Here is a 20,140-nt window from a genome sequence, read left to right on the forward strand (position 1 = left end):
TGATAAGTGGCAGACATCCCAAGGGACTGTGCAAGGCAGGGGCGTCCTCTTCCCTGAGCCAACCCTACAGCTGACCGCATACCTCATATGCCCTCCTCAAGTTGGAGGGGTTTGAATTGGGTTCTCAGGTGGGGGGGGGTCATGTTCTTAAAGCCCAGGCAGTACTTAAATCAGGGTGGGGGGTCCCCAGTTCAAGTAGGATTATTTTGGGGAGTCGCGACCTAAAAAGGTTGAGAACCACTGCTCTACACTGTAAAAGGGGATAAAGACTGAGCCAGACAGACTGAGTTGAATGTGCACGGACATTAAGACTCATCATTTGGGGGTTTTGGGGTATGTTGTCATGCTCATAAATATTCTAATAGTGGCATGCACTGGAAAACGTCTGCATTTGGCTATTTCCAACGTAAAAAAGCATGGTTTTGTGGCAAAGATAAATGATAGTGCAGAGATCATTTACCTCTTAAGTCTGATAAAACCTCTGGTCATTTTATTTACTGAATGACAAGCTACAACTAGCCTACTAATAACAACATACTTTCAAATCTGTTAACATCTCACACTGGCTGGGTCTTAGCAGATATATTTTGTTGTATGCAGATGTTAAGGATAATTTTATGTAATCATTTGACAATATTGAATGAATTATATTTGTCAATGTAAAAAAACCCCCAAAAAAACAGTAACTTTAGCTCATGTCTAGTCTACAGTACCTATTTCAAATATAGCATGGAGTTGCAAAACTGTCCCTCAGACTTCACTGGAATGCTACAACCATCATAGCACCATGAGGAAAATAACCATAATATATTCAGCCGGTAGAGTTATCACCGTAATGAGACTGTCATGGCAGCGACATCCCAGGGTTGCTGTTGACAGGTGAGACAGGTGACACGTGCCACTGGCTATGGAGATCACACCAGGCATCAGCAATGACTTTCAGGAGGTCTCACCTTGTGTTCTACTTTCCAATATTAAACACAACCTTAGAAGGAAGACTGAGGGACAATAGCCCATTTAAACTCTCCAGTGATATTGATATTTATTGACAGTAAAGGTGGCACGTTTTGTGTGTGGTCTACCCTAATTTAATTAGACTACATACAGTACAAAGCTTCTGGCCTTCCAATTTGATGCCAATAGACATACCATAGCAAAAAAGAAATGACCCAGTTTGAAAACTTATTTTGGTGCGTAGGCCTACAATTGTTCATTGGAGTATGATAAATTGAAGAAAAGGGTTTGAACTCAAAAGTATAGTTTAGGGCTCAGAGTCAGAACTGATACCATGGTCCATAAAGCATCATCATAGTCTAAATCAGAAAGTCTAATATCATCTCTATCCACAATGTGCATTAGGCCTACAATTTTACACAATGGAAATTGTGATGGTGGGGTTTTCAGGGAAATTGTCAAATACAAAATTCACAATCAAAGACATTATCTTCTAAATTGAGGAATGTCTTTTCCCCCCAGAGATGTTGTGCTATGTAAAGAAGTCTGGGTCTGTTAAATTAATATCTCCCATGGTATCCAGTGGTGTGCTACTGCCTCCCTATGGCTAAACGAGTAACATACAGGTAAAAGCCACATTCAAAAGCGGTTAAAAATGTTTCAGGCAAGTAAAATGCTGTAAAGTATAATGCGTAAAGCTATTTCTTGAAGTAATTCAACGAGATTGGATTGTAGGTACTGTAGGCCTATATGAATAGGTTTGATAATGGGATATCCAGATACAATATCAGCACATTCAAATGTGATAAATTCCTCCTGATTAACTGCTGTTGTGGTCATTCATGTGATTTCAATTTAAATATACACAGGAATGACAAAAAAAGATGTAAAATAATTAATTATTGATAGAAAATTGTAACAACAGAACAGTGCTTCTTGTTGAAATAAATCAACATTCATGTAACCTTGAATTTCTAGCTTACTGAACCATATCATAACATGAATCCACAGCCTAGTTTAACATTAGTTCATATCACTATAATCAAAATACTGTCACACGCCTGTAGCCAGACTGGCTTCTCCCTGCTGGACCCGGTTCTGTCAAGTTTTGTTTATAGAACATTCTGAGAAAATCTGCATTGCACCTTAAGAGGACTTAAATGAGTCCCATTGGGATTTCCCAGAAGTGTTGGGACTAGGGAGGGAGTTGTTTGAAAACACAGATGCTGCTGGCTGGCCGTCAGAAGTAACTTTTCTTCTGCTATTTGTTCCTTTGCTCCTGAATGAACTCAAGTACCAAACTTTCATCCGTGTTGGACATTGGAGGCACAGGGGTGGTAATAACTCAGGAAGTAGTACAAGAGCGGACGCTTGGGAAGCGGAAGGTTCCTGGTTCGATCCCCGGCTCCCCCTGAGTTGGTGTTGAAGTGTCCTTGAGCAAGACACTGAACCCTATAACTGCTCCTGATGAGCAGATTGGTGGTACCTTGCATGGTGCTCTGCTGTCGGTGTGTGAATGAATGGGTGAATGTAATGCACATTGTAAAGTGCTTTTGAGAAAGGCGCTATATAAATGCACCATTTATCATTTTACATAGTGGTTTCCTTACCAGAGGTCAGTTGCAGCATCAGTTCTGCCCACCTGAGTTTAGTTGCATTGATTGGTTTCAGCCCCAGCAGTTATACTGACATAACCACCGCTGATATGGCAGCTGACCAGTCAGCACAACTTTATCACCATAATTTTACTGCTCCTCTTACCCAGGTCAAATAAAGGCTGGGTATGTGATATAGCCTATACTGTATATTATACAGTGTACTATACAGTGTCTATAATTCATAGCTAAGGGGGGCTGTAATAAATGTTCATTAATAAAGGCTGACCTTTCGAAGGACAGTTTGAGATGTATTCCCCATTTAAACGTCAAAACGTGTCTACAAAAGTGCTTTTGTTGCTAGGGAAATGAGGGAAACATTTCCATAGGACGGTCTGCAGCAAAATCCATTCAAAGTGCTTTCACTACAAGCAAGCAGAAATGGACCTCAATAACATTGTTAGCAGTACTTCTGCCATTGAGGACAAGTTCTTGTCCAGGTAAGAGTGTATTTCAGCTTATTGTCTCCGCCAGGCCGAAAGGCATGGCGAGAGAGTATGTTTTACCCCCTGCCCGTCCGTCCGTCCGTCCGTCCGTCCGTCCGTCCTTCGATCTGTCTATGTACAGCTAATCTCCGGCACCGTTGGCTTGCTCGCAGCGAAACTGTGCACACACACTCCCTGAATACCAGAGCAGAACCTCTGCCCCCAATTTTTCACATGGGCCTGTTATAGCGCCACCAGGAGGCCGATTGGTGCAAAACACATTTCTTGACAGTACTCCTACAGATTTTGTCCAAACAGCACGCAAATCGGTACACAGTATCTCTATAGTCATTAAACGAAACGGGTCTTTCACATTTTTCATATTCCTTTCTGATTGATTAAAATTGCCTTCCAAAGTTTGCAGGAGTGCTCCGTTTTGAACAAAATGCCTCAAATCATGAACACAGCATGCAATTTCCGTGAAATTTTGCAAGCACATTCCCACTACGTCAAGGAAGAAATGCTACTTGAACATTTTAAAATCAGCCTCATGGTGGCGCTATAACAGGCCGATTTGTGTTTTTGCCTATAACTGTGTAAAACCGATCTGTGTAAAACTTTGTATGCACACTCTCTAGAGGCCAAAGAAAAACCTTTGCCCTGCATTTTTCACATCTGCCTTTTATAGCGCCACCAGGAGGCCGACTTATGTAAAACACATTTTTTGATTGTAAGCCTTCAGATTTTATCCAAATTTCACGCAAATCGGTACACATGATCTCTATAGTCATGTGATCAAGAAGGATCTGTTAGATGTTTCATAGTCCATCCTGATTGACTAAAATGTACATCTAAAGTTTGCAGGAGTGGCCCAAATCATGAACGCAGCGTCCGATTGCAGTGAAACTTTGCTCGCACATTCGCACTACATTGAGGAACAAATGCCACCATTTTAACATTGCCCTATTATAGCGCCACCTTGAGGCCAATTTTTGCAACAGTTTTCTTTTTTATATTACTCCTACAAATTTGTCCAAACATCATGCAAATCGGTACCCATTATCTCTATAGCCAAGTGGTCAAGATGGTTCCTTCCGATTTTTTATATTACATCCTGATTGCCGAATTCCGAACATTGCTGCCCCACAATAACCTACCTGAGCTGGCGGAGACCTGTGTTTTGACCTTATTTAACTTTGCAACCAAAGCACTTGGATTTTGCCATCTCAGGTATTACTGAAGAGCACAAACTAACTTTGAGAACGCTTATTGTGTATATCTATTGTCATTAAACGGAAATGTGTCTTTCAGATTTTTCATATTCCATCCTGATTGGCTAAAAATGGCTTCCAGCGTTTGCAGGAGTGTCCTGTTTTGAACAAAATGCCTCAAATCATGAACACAGCATGCAGTTTCCATGAGATTTTGCACGCACATACCCACTAGGCCGAGGAAGAAATGCCATTTGAATTTTCAAATCAGCCTCATGGTGGCGCTAAAACAGGCCGATTCGTGTTTTTACCTATAAATGCACCGATCTGTGTAAAACTTTGTATGCGCACTCATTAAAGGTCATTGGCCTGCATTTTTCCTTTTATAGCGCCACCAGGAGGCCGACTTATGTAAAACTCTTTTTTTTATATGACTCCGATTTTATCCAAATTTCACGCAAATCGGTACACATGATCTCTAAAGTCATGTGATCAAGACGGATCTGTTTGATTTTTCTGATTCCATCCTGATTGGCTGAGATTCACATCCAAAGTTTGCAGTAGTGGCTTGTTTTGAACAAAATGCCGCAAATCATGAACACAGCGTCCGATTGAGGATAAACTTTGCATGCACATTCACACTATGTTGAGGAACAAATGCCACCCTTTTAACATTGGCCTGTTATAGTGCCATCAGCAGGTCTAATTTAGCAAAACATATTTTTGGAACAAAATGCCTCAAATCATTAATGCAGAGTACGATTGCCATGCAAGGCCTAAGAAGAAATGGCACCCTTTTCACATTTAGCGCCACCAGGAGGCCACAATAACCTGCCTGACCTGGCGGAAAGCACTTTTTCTAGTTTGTTCTGTGTTTTGTTTTTGGCCTAAAACTATTTCCCAGACATCGTGATAAGTGATGTCCAGCATTGTCAAATCAATCATCTTCTCACTGAAGACTGAAGAAATCATTCAAAATGTGCTTTTCGTTGACTCATTTCAGGTATGTTGGAACACATCGACATGTTCTTGATCTTCTTCGGGCAAGAAATTAAACTTTTAAATGAAAAATGTGGCTCGTCATTGATTGAAATGTAGCAGCGTCATGTGATTAGTGTGAACGCCCGCCTGCCACCCCCCCCCCCCCCCCCCCCCAAATGACCAGGTTCATGCCCGGATTTACAGAGGCCTATGTCTAAAAACATATTGAATGCAAATTATCTCTCTCACACACACTAACTAACAGCCACAAAATAACAGCCACAACACTACACCACCAACATAGTCGTAGATTCAACGTCGGCGTTTGATTCCACAACCTGAAAAAAAATACCTGGGAAAAAAGCAGCAGAGCAACATCTTTAACCACATCAGCACGCATACGACACAATCAGCATCCAACACCAACACCACAAGCAGCATCCAACAAACTGCAGCATGAAGCAGCTGCAGCATCCAGCAAAGGAAAAGGAAAAGAGGTTCCTACTTAGAGTCGTCTTCAGAGGAAACCCCCGGCTGGCCGAGGTCTTCGGTGGAGGCCGACGGCGGAGACCACCGAAGACACATACACACTGTCGTGGAATTCTGCATCAATGAAGACACATCATACACACTGTCGTGGAATTTTGCGTCAATCAGCAATCAATCCACGGTGGAGACCACCGAAGACCAGGGCCGTTGGCGCGGAGGAATCCCCCATGCAAACAAATCCATGGATAGAGAGATCTCCATCTCTAAGGGCATCCTCGGGTTGAGCCTTTCAACGGTACAGTCTGTCTCCACTCTAAGAAAGAAAGAAAGAAAGAAAGAAAGAAAGAAAGAAAGAAAGAAAGAAAGAAAGAAAGAAAGAAAGAAGGACAAACAAACATTAATTAAAGTGAGCAAATCTATAAGCTCGGCACATGAGCTTGTAGATCTGCTATTTCTTGAAATATCATTGAAAAATCATTCTGAAATGTACAGGGAGCCAGTGAATTGAGGCAATATGTTTACTGTATACGTATACTGTATCCTGTCACAACTGTCACAATAATCGTATCGCAGAGATTTTAATTTATTGTGAAATTGTCCTCCGTCATACACTAGGATGAATAAGCTTTTGTTAGGATGCAAATTCAGGACCACTTAAACGCTCTATACTTGATAAAAACTGACCTGTAAAGAGCGCATTTGGTATGCTCTTCTTTCACTCTACACAAATCGATTCGCTAAAAATAGCAAATCTACAAGCTCACAACGCGCTGTGAGCTTGTAGATCGGCTATTTTTGCTGAACGTTCCCCCCAGAATAGGGATGCTGAGGGTTCAAGTGGTTAACAAAAGTGGCATTAAGTCTTGAGCTTTTCATCATCTTGGAGAGCTGACAGATATTCAAGCACAGCGCCCCTAGGGGGCATCAACAAAGTATAGGCTACGCAACATCATTTGTATTTTCAATTGCTTCTAAAAGCAGATGAGATATTGACTAAAAAAACGCCATTTAGATTCGTCAAAAATATTTTCAACATTGCATTTTTACATTTTCTTAAAGGTAGGGTAAGTGATATTTTTGTGTTGAAAAAGTGTTTTGTTAAAAGGCTAAAGCACTATATTCTGATAGTGTGTTTGTTCAGTAACAGGAGTGTCCCAGTCTCTCCAGCTCTTTAATAAACAGAACATACATTTTATTTCAGGTAGGTGACAAAGTTTCAGCCAATCAGGAGATAGTGCCCATTTATTTAATTTGTATAGTGTTCCAGTTCCAATTGTGTCTGCTCATTTCTTTGTGTCATCACTTCCAATTTCACTTGTTTAATCTGTATCCTGTCTATGGAGTTACAAATGTAACTCCATACCTGTCTGAGTTCTCTATCCTGATTGGATAAAATTGGTATCTTGACCTGAAAATTCATTTTCTGTAGAGCTGGAGAGACATGGAGACTCCTGTTACTGAACAAACACTCTAAAGCAATGATTACTATCAGAATATAGAGCTATCTAACACTTATTTTAACCAAAGAAAATCACTTACCCTACCTTTAAACGTTTGTATTACTGTAAATTATGCCATACTACTGCCATAAAAGTAGAACAGCAGTTACACAATACAATGATAATGCCTAGATTGAGCATTGAGTAGTAGAACAATGGTTCCCAAACTGGGGGTCGGGACCCAAATTATTTTGGTCCCCAGATGATTAGCTTATTGTGTAACATTATTTTCTCACTCAACAGTAAACAAACCAACATACAGTATAAGTGAATACAGGGTATTTGCACATTTTCTAAAGTTACAATTTAAGGACTTTTAAGACCTTTTTAATACCTCGTCAGAAGTAGCCAACTACTATAAAAAATGGTCAAACATTGGCTAAATTGTCAAATATTACAAGAAAGGCAACATTTTTTTAAATAGCCGATCTACAAGCTCACAACACCTTGCAGTGCGAAGCGTTGTGAGCTTGTAGTTGGGGCCTTGTAGCATGTGTTGGGGCCCCGAACCTAAGCTTTTCTTGGAGCCTAATCTTTTAGACCCCAAACCCAAACTTTTAATATATATTTGTTTTAAACCGAACATTTTTAACTCAAATCTTTTGCTTCTGGGGGATCCTTCAAATGTATTCTAAATCCTAACATTTTTTTTTTTAAACGTATCCTGCTATAATATCAGTGGTTCTCAAACTTTTCTCATGTCAAAGGACCCCCATGTACTTGCCACCTGGCCATCAGCGCCCCATTATAACTTTCTGATTTTACTGTGTGTGCTGCTACTGTACCTCCAGCTGCTCGTCCAGCAGTAGTTGCATCACCAGCGTGCGGATGCGGCAGCACTTCGGCGGGCAGACTGAGGAGGGTGTGAACACGTTGTAGAACACCATGATCTGCACGTTGATACCAAATACGTTTGTACTTTTACTTAAGTACATTTCGAATTCCAGACTTTGAGTACTTTTTCCACTATTATGTGTCAATTTTGGGGTCCTATCATGAAAAAGTTTCAGAACCACTGAGCTAAGCCATTGGTTCTCATAGTGGGGTCCGTTGACCCCCAGGGGTCCTTGAGGGAGTACTAGGGGGTCCCCAGCTACATGATGGATAGTTAGGAACCAAATGGGACCCTTATGGGTCTGCAACTCTGAGGGTGTACAAATGGAACCGGGTCCATTTAGGTTCCATTTTGTACACTCTCAAATGAACATTGACTTTACAATATAAATTACGGTCCCAGAGATAGAAATTTCATTAAATGGGGGTCCGTAGCCTAAATGCATGTCAAACTGGGGGGTCCTTGAAATTAAAATGGTTGAGAATCACTGCTAGCTGTAAACAATCTTCTCTTATGGGGGTCCTGGCATATCTTTTCAAATGAGTGTCCGCGGGCTAATAAGTGTCAATTTGGGGGTCCTTGACATGGGAAAGGTTGACACTAAGCTAACACACACCTGCAGTAAAACTCACCTGTTTGATGGATGGAGAGATAATTCACTTCTCTTTCCACAGTCTGCTCACATAGTGTGTTTTAGCAGCTTTTTTTTCACCCGCCTGGTAAGCACTGAAACAAGCAGCGCTTGTTAACAAACCGTCGTGTTTGCTGGTGTGTGTGTGTGTGTGTGTGTGTGTGTGTGTGTGTATGGGGGGGAGGAGAGCGCTAGCGCGGCAATTGGAGTACTCAAATCAGAGTGGAGAACAGCAACATCACGCTGAGGACGGCAAGATCTAAGGGGCTCCTAATACGCTCGTTACCCGTGTTGCCATGTCTGCTTATAAATGAGCATTTTATTTATTTATTTTTTAAATTGTAGTCACTTCATTGGGCATGCTTTCTAATATTTTTTAAACCAGTGGTTTCCACATATCTTTCATGTCAAGGACCCCCAGATTAATATGTATTTGTCGCAGACCCACATCTGAAAATATGTGGTGCCAGGGACCCCCATACAAGATTTGTGTTGATAAAATGTTTAAAAAAAAAACTGAATATTTTACTTTTTTTCCAAATATTTTTTGAAAATAGCAGATCTACAAGCTCACAACGTGTCATGATCTGACACGTTGTGAGCTTGTTGATCTGCTATTTTCAAACAGCCGATGTAAAAGTGGAAACGAATTAGCCTAGTTGCTTCTTTTGGGCTTGTTTTTATCGACACGGCCGCTTGTTTCTTTCGCAAAATCTGGCAACTACCTGCATTACACCAAGGTATATAAAAAGAAGGTACGAACATATAGGTCATGAGAGTCAATGAGAGCCAATGAGAGCCAGGTGGACCAGCTTAGAACGTACTTTGGGCTTATTTTTGCTTGTAAAATTTGGTTGTGTGGGTTGTGGTTTCTTGGGCTTAGTTGCTCATTTGGGCTTGCATCACAATTTTAAATTTAAATTATTTTAACCAGTGGTTCGCAAATATTTTCATGTCATGGACCCCAAAATTATGTATTTGTCCCCTAACCCCCATCTGAAAATGTTTTGTGCCAGGGAGCCCCGTACTAGATTTGTGTTGTTAGAAGGTTTCAAAAATGATTTACATTTTTTATTATATTCTATACTATATTTAATAACTACCCTTTTTTGCGGTTTTCAAATATGTGTTTACACAGAATCAAATGTTTTATGGTCATGATTCACCAGGAGCCTGGATGGCTTGGTTCCAGGCTTTGACTTTTTTTTTCATTCATAGTTGTGTTCACTCTTGTGTTTCAGGTATTAAACAGGTGTGCAGTTACGTTGACATTTTAATACACCTGAATGAAAGAAGGAAACAGAATGTACATGGCAACACGGCCCGTTCTAGACCACACAAAACCCACCGTGGTGTGGCTGGATGTGGCGCTCAACGCCATTTTAGACGTGGTAAGTGAACGTTGTGTTTTCAAGGCATTAATTCTTCCCAATTGACACGGGACAATGAAGACAGAACAAAGTGATGGCAGAGAGAGTAAATGCCACACGTATCACCTGGTACAGCCTGATGCAGATGCAGTTATGTGACTGTTGAATTGATAATAATAATAATAATAATACCTGACATTATTTTAGGGCTTTTCTAAGTAGCCCACTCAAAGTCCCTTTGATTAACAAATTAAGCCATAACCCCTCTGACGATATTTTATGTTACTACTACAAATTTGGTCCAAACATCATGCAAATCGGTACACATTATTTCCATAGTCAAGTGATCAACAAGGTTGCGTCCGATTTTTCAAATTCCATCCTGCTTGGCGAATTCCGAACATTGCTGGCCCTCAATAACCTTCCTGACCTGGCGGAGACCTGTGCTCCGAGGAGCACTTTTTCTAGTTCATTCATGACACATTTGTCTTGAAGATTTCTGTAGATCCCTCTCCCAGGAATTAACGAATGTTATGAAACATATTACCTTGCTACATGTTGACTCATGCAACAAGGATTTGTGACTATATAGTGTAGAACATTGGTTCTCAAAGTGAGGTCCAGGGACCCCCAGGAGTCCTTAGGGGGTTCCAGGGGGTCCCCAGCAACAAGTAGTTAACATAGCATCACGATCATTTTAACCACTTAACCATTTATAGGTTGGATATTAAAAAATGGCAGATCTACAAGCTCACAGCGCGGCTGCAAGCTTGTACATCTGTTATTTTTGAACATTTCTGAAAAATATTTTAAAAAATGTAAACAAATCTTCTCTTCTGGGGGTCCCATTTTCAGATGGGGGTCCGCGGCCAAATATATATCGATTTGGTCATTAAAATAAACATGCTCTGAAAATGCACACAGCATTGGCTGCCAATAAGTGGTCAGATTCAGATATGTGGGTTTTCAAGTGGGCCCTGATCCAAAAAGGTTGGAAACCACTATATATTGCTCATAATCAAATACCTACACCTTTGAGGTAACATATATGCTACCCTGTACACACAGTACATCCAGCTCCCCTGTGATTCTTCCTTCCAGCTATTGGTTCCAGAATGCATCATACCAGCTGAATAGCAGGGTGGTTGGCAAAACAAACTTACGTCATTGATAGGACCAAGAGGTTACTAACACGGTAGTGATTTTAGACTCATCCAGTCTGACACACAGGCTAATTAAAGCCAAGGGTAGATTGTATTCATCAACTGACTGTAGATAGACTACTGTTGACACAGAATGTGCCGATCGAGCAGCCAAGGATCACAGGTGCACAGCAAAAATCAAAGACACTATCAGGGGAAAAGTGTGGAAATTAAGTGAAACGATCAACTGGGAATCAACAACTGCTGAAGCAAGACAGTGGAATTTAGAACAACATTCCTCACAGAAATCTCCACATGGACCGTGACAACACTGCAGCTGACTTAAGAAAGAGCGTGTGGACACAGCGGTACTTTCAGAGTCCAAGGAAAACATTTCGGTCATAATTACGTAGCTCGAGGGTTTCACTGAAAGTACTATACACAGGGACCTGACAATGAGGGTTTTTTCTTATCCAAATGGAAACCTGTCATCTAGCGTTTGTATTTTTCTGCATCATTTCATGCATTGATTAGAGCAAGAAAAGACATACAACAGACCTAATTTATTGGATTTATTAACTTGTATCCAGACACTCAAACTGATCAGCCCATCACTAGTAATGCTGTTTTACATCATTAAAATTCATTGAACTGTAAGAGACTGCCAGTTAAGTTAATTCTGCTACCTGCTCATAGCTGAAGGTTAGCAAGTTCAACACAGTCCATCATATAAAATTCAAGGGCAGTCATTAATTAAAACATGAATCAACAATTGTGCAATGCAATAAAAGGTCCTCTCGAACACGAATGGACCATCTTTGAGAAAAGTAACAAGACACCAGGGAAGATTCTGTTAATAATACTACATATATCTAAAAAGACCACCACTGATTAACATTTGACCAGTTTGTGACAAGTTCCAGAATGAATAGAAAAAAGAAAAAAAAAGGAGACCTATATCGAACTGTACAATTGTTCGGAATCTCTAGATACTTTTCCTGGTGAGCTTATGCTCTGCAAGCTGTAGTAGAAGAGGAAGAAGACAACATTGCAACATTGCACCCTATAACAACATTAGAGTATATTTTTCAGACTTGTGACAATGGATAATAGTCAGATTTTCTCAGTGTATTGTTGGAATTCCACTCAAAACAAATCGCTGAAAGAAAACAGAATCTGCCGCAAGCTGATTTCTGACCTTGACAGTAACAGTGTGGGTTAGCTAAGAAAATAATTAACATAGGACTACCCATATATTTAAGTCTTTGCAAGACAATTCACAAAGCAGGATGTTTTAATGTTCCAACAGTCTTGTGTTTTCTTTTGATCATCATAAATCAATTCATTACCCAGTTTAACAGTGCTGTAAACTAACATGGGACTTCTGTGCCGCATGAAGCCAATCATAGCCTTGATGATGCAGTCATGAAGCAGTAGTCCAATAACAAATGAAAACTTGTTAAACCAGCTTCCCGTTGTGCCTGTGGCATAATGGCGCTTGGTGTTCCTGCCAAACTGCTCTGTAGCTGAACAGGGCTCCTATACAGTTTTCCATTTTTAAACCGCCATAATTTTCCAGACCTAGATTTCTTGACTTAACTTGAAGATTTTGCTCAATGGTCAACATGGCGTATGCTGACAATGTGACAATGTCTTGGCAATATGACTGGGCCATAATCCCTCAAACAAATGATTTTTTTCATACTTGTACAGAATTTCTGTGCCCTTTCTCTACATTTCAGGAGTAGAAATGATCATTTCCATTTCCATACTTCTACAAACGGCATAGGAACCCTGGCTGAGGAGGCCCTCCATGCATCTAATGCAAGGAAGGTGGAATTCTAGTTTTGCCAACAATAAGAGCATCTCACAATGGGAATAATTTGGTTTCTTTTGGTTGGATGGAAAACTCATCCCACAAACAAAATGTATCAGAGGCAACAGGATTTACAACCAGTCCACATGACACTGTGAACTGATAAGTGAAGCTAGGCCTTCTCATCAGCAAATCACCCTTGAAAACACACACCCACCCACACTTACAGACAGACACACGCACACACACACAAACGCACTCAAACACACAGACAACTTCCACAATCGCACACTTGCCTGTCACTTGCTCGCTCATCTCTTTCATAAGGGGTTAGTCTTCCAAATGAATAAAGATAAAAATGTGAGTTTTTAGGCCTTGTAGTGATACATGCATCCAATATACTGATATAACTTCTTTCTTTTTTTTGTTTAAAAACAAAAGTAAAAAAAAAAAAAAAAACATCAACAAAAGTATTAGAAACGCAGCTATACAGAGTCTTTAGCTATTCCAGGGGAGTGAGGTGGAAGGTCAGGTCTGATGTCAAGGATCAGGAGGAGCCCCATATCCAGGTGTTATTCAGTTGGCAGGGGAGAGGTGGAGGAGGGGGTTGTGAAGGTTGGAAGGTTGGGGTTAGTTACTGCAGCAGGAGCGGCTGGCGGGCTGGGCTGTCTCCGTCAGGTCCACGCCCCTATTCCGCCCGCTGTTGGCGCCCGCAGCTTGAGGCTCATTCTTGGGTAGCTTCTTTGCTGAATAAGCGTGTGAATAATACAAAAACAAATTTAAGACCGCTACAAGAGATGTACTGCAGACATATGCCGCATAATACGCTATCTGTCAAATCACTGAACTGTCATTTCCTTGTTTGTGAAAGGTAGGCAGAGAGAATATTCTTTCTGGTGTTGCAAGAAAACTAATAAAAAACAAGTAACATTTTCAACACAAAGATTTGTGATTTGCAGCTGTAGCAAGTGTCTCCAATTGCTTTTCTATATTTTTCAAAGTGGCATGTACTTTCAGTTGTATTGGTGTGGGTGGATTACTCATTCACCTGTCTCCCCACAAGGTTTTCAAAGCTTTTTGGGAGACTTGCTGCTCCGATAACAAGCCTACTTTTCTAACCTTCAGGCGATTGCTGCCAATAATTCCTGTTATTTTGAGGAACATGTCAAAACAATTTCAAACATCAATCCCTTTTTCACCAATGACGCAAGAACACTTACCAATAGCCATGAATATCTCATTGACGTTCATAGATGTCTTTGCTGACGTTTCCATAAAAAGCAAGCTGTTATCATCTGCGTATGACTGTGCATCCTGTTAAAGTCAAACAAACACCATGAGACCGCCAAATCCATGTAAATATCTTAATTCAGAAATGCCAAGATATTTTAAATGTGCATGGTTGCTGCCAGCCTTTCAATTATAATCTTCATATTGACAGAGAAAGGGTCAATATGAAGATTATAATTGAAAGTATAATGTTTTTTTGCCTGGGGTTTTAGGATTTAGTGAACACAGCTCCATTCATTAGAGATTACAGTTTTCTTACTTCTTTGCGTTCACAATCACGTCTCATGATTGATTCATAAGCATTCAAGGGCACAAACCTGAAAGTCCAATGCTCTTTTGTTTGCAAGGTCGGCCTTGTTCCCAGCCAGTGCTATTACAATATTTGGACTGGCTTGTCTCTGAAGCTCTTTAACCCAGTTCTTTGCTCGCACAAATGACTCCTGGCAAACAGAAAAGGGAGAGAAGAGGAAGAAATGATTGAGTAATATAACAACAAGGCCCATGTGGAGGATTGATGAGGATCTGTTATGTAACATCCAGGCCTGGCTTTAGCTAGACTAGGTCTAAGATATTGTGATACTACTGAGAAGATGATGCTGATGAAATATGCCACTTTTAAAAGGAAATTATATTAGGATGGAAGACACCTTCTGTATGTCAAGTGACAACACTAATTTAATATGTAGCTTCACAAGAAAAAATGATGTCAGCATGAGGAGTAAGATCTTCAAAGACACTAATATTAATATCACTGCTTTGTGAGTCAACCTGATTGCTGATTAGTTCATTCATTTTGCATAATTTTATAAAGCTTTTTTAAAATCTTCATACTGGTTAGTTGACCAGACTCGCTCCCCATTTTCCACCGCAGTCTGAAAACTCACCTCTTCAGACTCTACCTCTACCCCATAGCACTCCTCAGTTCTTTGCAGATAGCTAAAATAGATTTAGATCTTAAATAGCATGTTGTTTAGATAGTTGCTAGGTTTGATGTTAACCTGGTATCGTAGTTACTTTGTAGCACTTATTTTTGTGTTGACTTTGTGATGTCCATAGAAATGATTACGGTACTTGCACACGTGTGAGTAGGTGTGTACTTTTCTTTTTATGTTGCTAGGTTACAAAGTTAAATAGACTGATGCTGAACAACTTTGTTTCAGATAACACTTTTCGATTATTATTATTCGCAGTTTTGTGACCATTAACTGATGGCTTAATTGTAGGGCAGCCACTGTTAAAAGGTTGACAAAGCATATTTGTTAATAACTCATTGTACAATTATGCAAAATGGGTGTCATTAACCTTTAAAATGCTAATGGAGAGTTACTAAAACATTACAGAATTCTGAGATAAATAGGGCAAATGGAAAATATATCTGCACATTGGGATCAAGTTCCGAGCATGATAATATAATATTTGGACCAACAGAGACCATAATTTCCCGAGTTCACATGATGTTTTGCTAGCTGGAATATGAATGCAGTAGGTAGTTATGTTTGGATTTGTTCAATTGTCCTTCGAGTACGCCTGGCCTAAAACAGATTGGATGTGGACATTATTATCAATCTCAAAAGTAAGAAAAGATGATGTTCAGAATTCTTTGTTCCCTTTATATACACACAAAATGGACCAGACACAATCATATCCCCATAATCGTAATCTGGTTGACTGAACCAAAGCCTGGGTCTACAAACAAACAAGACATTTTGATTGTTTTGTGGCTGAGGACTGTTCACAGCGGAGAGTGATGTTGACATTTAATTTTGTATCTGCTCATCCTTGGCAAATCATTTGTTCCAGTTAACCCTGATTTATACTTGATCAACAAACTCACAACTTGTTGCATCACAACACATTGTGAGCTTGTAGAGCTGCTATTTTTTAGCACAGGACACATTCATACGATGGAATATGAAGGAAGCATAATATGTTCAGTGAAAGCACCACTGATAAAATGATGGAGAAAGAAAAACAGCTGCAGATTCACCTCGTTTGTGATGTCGTAGACCACAATGGCTGCCTGGGCACCTCTGTAGTACATGGGAGCCAGACTGTGGTAGCGTTCCTGACCAGCTGTGTCCCAGATCTCAAACTTCACTGTTGTGTCATCCAAACATACTGTTTGAGTCAGAAAGGCAGCTGGAGGAGAACAAAGTAATGAAACCAATTACAGACAGACGTATAACCAAATATTGGTGTACAAAAACTGACTTAGAGTTAGTGAAAGTTTTAGATTCAGGAGAGCCTGAAATCAGAAGGTTCATTATGAACGATATGAAGCAAATTAGTTAAATTGACAGCAAGATACCAAACGGCACTTATAGACACAATGAGGGATGGAGTAACATTATGTAACTTATTTGACATTCCATAACTGAAATGAGGATGCGCAAAATGTCACCGAAGCAGTAGATTGTGGCCATCCTATATTCAAATTTGCTACTGGGAGGACCGGCCGGCTTTGACCCAGCCATAACCATATAAAGAGTTCCCAATGCAGCTGCTACACCCAAATATGGGAGTGTGTTGTCGAACCTCAATGTGTCGTCATGGCATCAGCCGCAAACAAATCAGTTAGCTCAATATATGGGCACAAAAGGTAATTAATTTTCAATGAGAGGCGGGCGTTTATTTGGGACGTGCGGAGAAGTTGAAGGGCGGAGAGGCAAGCGGGCGCGGTCCCGTGAAATTCTTGCGCTTGTGCTCGTTTCATGCACACGCCCGCTGGATTGTGGTCAGCTTTTTTTCTACGCTATGCGCAGGAGGACAAAACAACAATGATCGCAGCGCGATCCCCGCGAGAACGCCCACGTCATTAGTCCCCCGTCTGAAACAGCCTTTAAAAAACGTAATATTCAGATGTTGGTGTTCTCACTTAATTTCATAATTTAGGTCCATTCATTGTGTTTAAGTCCACAAGTAACTCCCTTATACATGTATATGCATGCGACGGGGGGACATTCCATAATAGGGATGGTGACATCAGCCAATGTCAGACACTCTGATAGGTCACCACTGCAATTATTCTCTGCAAACTTTTTAAAATATTCTTTTCTCATTGTGAAGCTTTTTTTCAGAACTGGGCTTTACAGTTGTGTATGGTTCTGCCAATGGAAGATTATATCAGATCGACAATCTGCTGAACCAATGATGATATGACTTTTATTTTGGTGACGTTTTTTTTGCAAAAACCTGATCGCTGCTCACACAGGCTCACACATGTTACATAAGTTACGTCTATTGCAGATACACTTACTTGCAAGTGGCGCTTTGAGCGAACACTTCTGTTGTAATTGCATTACACTTCTGGTGTTTTGTGCCATGAAAAATATTTGTGCAAACGCTTCTCATGCTGCTCGGTGTCATCAGCTATGTCTGATTGATTGGTCAATGTGAAGTTGTGAAATTGATTTGACATTAAACAACAGATACTTGCACCCAATGTAAAGGGATTTGTGTTAGGAGTTCATACAGCAGAAGCTGATCGGTCTTAAGCTTGGTTCAGCTTGCTTGCTTAGTCTTTACAAGAGTCAAACGATCAAATCAGTCTCTCCGTCCTTGTGGCATGGTTTTACAAATTACAGAAGCCTATCAATAACAGCTTTTAACTGCTATATCCATCCCCCTAGCTGCAGCAGACAACAAACCCCACCCCATTGCCACAATCACCTTAATATTACCTAAATTCAGGCTCATAATTTGCTATCGCAACCTGAATACTCATTTCTTTAAAAAGCACATAATCTGTGACCAGATCTCTCTGCTTGAAGCAGAGAGATCCAGCATTGTGGACAGAGGCCAACTGACAGAGTAGCTTACACTAGCTGCATGGTAGTGGCAAAAAAACACTTCCACTCCCACATCTTCCTTCTCTGTTTGCTCTTGCCCCTTGAATTTCAAGCTAAATCTTTTCTACTTGACTCAAATGTTCACCCCCATAAAATAAAACAAGATAACATTAACCTTTTAACAGGCTCATTAACAGAGGGGCCACAGACAGAAGCTACCTCTGCTACTGCAGTACATACCTCCGATTGTGCTCTCTTGGAATTCGTGAAACTGGCCCTTGACAAAGCGAAGTACAAGACTGGACTTTCCAACAGCAGACTCTCCTAAGAGCACAAGTTTGAACTGGCAGATCTTGTTGCCTGCATTTGGCCCATTGGGTCGCGTTGCTCCTCCTCTACTTGCCATGTCATGCACTCTGGTCTCGTCCTCTGGATGCAGATGTACTGTGAGGAGTCACTCTAAGTAACTGACAAGACAAGTGGATGGCAGTAATGAATACAGCAAAATACTGTAAATTAACTAGCTATAGCCATTTAAAGCAGTCTGTATTGATGGCATTTAAAAAGATAAAGATACAAATAAAAAGGCATATGTTGCAAAAGAAAAACACATTGATTAAGAACGAGTGAACAGAAAATGAGCCATACACAATGAGTTGTTACAAGACGGTTATCAGATTGAGGAGACAACCTGCTACACACACCTGCATATGATGCTAATGTTCTAAATACAATGTACTTAGTTCCGTTTAACCTGTTTTCTATCTCTTTCCCTTTGCTCTCACACACTACCTTCTCTCTTCTACTAAATGATGGGAGCGTGCACGGAAAACATAATTTCACTCACAGCTTTACACTTTAAACTGTGATGTTACAAACAAAACTGAGTCTTATAACAACAATGTTTGCCTAGTGTCAATACCACAGTAATACAGGCTTTGTAATACAGCATTTACAATAATTTGTAACACAGCATTTACAATAATGCAATAATGACTGTACGTTTATAACAAGTGTGGCTAGTTAACTATTACTATACTAACTGTTAACTATAACAAAGTTAAGCTTAAACTAACTAAGGGTGTAGACTAAATACATAGTCTGGAAAGGGGGTACATGTTACAAACTGTTCCCACACGTAATATAGATGTCTGCCACATCAACACAGACAGATCTGTCTGTTTTTGCCTATGCAGTTGATTTAAATCACGTTACGTCACACAGAGTTGACCACAAATAACCACTGTTATGTTGTTGACTGGCTCAAATTAGCAAAGTAGCAATACTAACACTGTAAAGGAAGGTGGATATGGCCTCTAAAGAATGGCAAAAAAAAGTCTCTTTGAGTCACCAAAACCTTCCAAATTACGTACTCCTAGTCGGGGTGGTATTTAACATCACATAAATAAGCGTGGCCGCTCCCTTCAGATAGTCTGTTTGTTATTACAACACAAATGATGCAGCTTTGGGTGTGTACTGCTAACTCATAACGCTAGCTAAACAACATCGGCTACCTGGTTAGCCAACTAATTGCTCAATGCTAAGCAGGGGCAGCTAGTGTGCGTCGCTGACGTTTGCCAGCACAAATACACAACACTTAAGATTTATGAGACTACATTACTGAAGCAAAACATTGGCCGCAAACGAGCCATGTCACACAGCGCTGACAGGTGTGACCGTTGTACTGTTGCTAGCCAGAAGCTACACAAAAAAAAAAAAACACACAGATTCGGCCTAGCTAACGTTGTTTAGCATCGGGAGGAGCCCTCCTGATAGCCATTAGCTAGCTGGCTAATGTTAGCTACTCACCAGTTCAAAAGAGGAAAACAAACGAGTGAACTTGAATGATTTACCAATAGAATATCAGTGGCACTTCAGTGTTTGTTTATTCACAGTTTGACGACTATCTGGCTCGCCGGCGGTAGATTTCATAAGGTATTGCGACGCCTCTCTCCCACTTCTTCCAACTTCCCCTTTTGCATTCTACGAAGGATGATCACAGGCTTCTAGGAAGACACCAGGATGTGTCAGTGACGTCACAACTAAGCGTCATC

The 20,140-nt window shown here is 40.5% G+C and overlaps 1 protein-coding gene across 2 annotated transcripts; it reads right to left on the reverse strand.

Annotated features, from left to right (window-relative positions):
* Positions 1-11,750: 11,750 nt before the first annotated feature.
* rab5ab (RAB5A, member RAS oncogene family, b) lies at positions 11,751-20,089 on the reverse strand. Of its 2 annotated transcripts, none has more exons than XM_084053096.1 (6): positions 19,940-20,089; positions 18,327-18,553; positions 16,286-16,437; positions 14,616-14,738; positions 14,229-14,322; positions 11,751-13,754 (listed from the first exon to the last, which is right to left on the reverse strand). In XM_084053096.1, the coding sequence occupies exons 2-6, from the start codon at positions 18,490-18,492 to the stop codon at positions 13,639-13,641; spliced, it is 651 nt and encodes a 216-aa protein (XP_083909222.1). In that variant the 5' UTR covers positions 18,493-18,553; positions 19,940-20,089; the 3' UTR covers positions 11,751-13,638. The 2 variants fall into 2 exon arrangements, with proteins under 2 accessions (XP_083909222.1, XP_083909221.1); XM_084053095.1 differs by having other exon boundaries at positions 19,896-20,088.
* Positions 20,090-20,140: the final 51 nt, after the last annotated feature.

The sequence above is a fragment of the Gymnoscopelus microlampas genome (genome assembly GCF_963454915.1).
Source record: "Gymnoscopelus microlampas genome assembly, chromosome: 3".
In the NCBI taxonomy this organism is placed as follows: domain Eukaryota; kingdom Metazoa; phylum Chordata; class Actinopteri; order Myctophiformes; family Myctophidae; genus Gymnoscopelus; species Gymnoscopelus microlampas.

Coding starts and splice junctions, on each gene's coding strand:
- rab5ab (XM_084053096.1), bottom strand. CDS start 18,492: ATGGCAAGTAGAGGAGGAGCAACGCGACCCAATGGGCCAAATGCAGGC. Junction 14,323..14,615: donor AAAGAGCATTGGACTTTCAG/GTTTGTGCCCTT, acceptor TGACTTTAACAG/GATGCACAGTCATACGCAGA. Junction 13,755..14,228: donor TGAGATATTCATGGCTATTG/GTAAGTGTTCTT, acceptor ACGCTTATTCAG/CAAAGAAGCTACCCAAGAAT.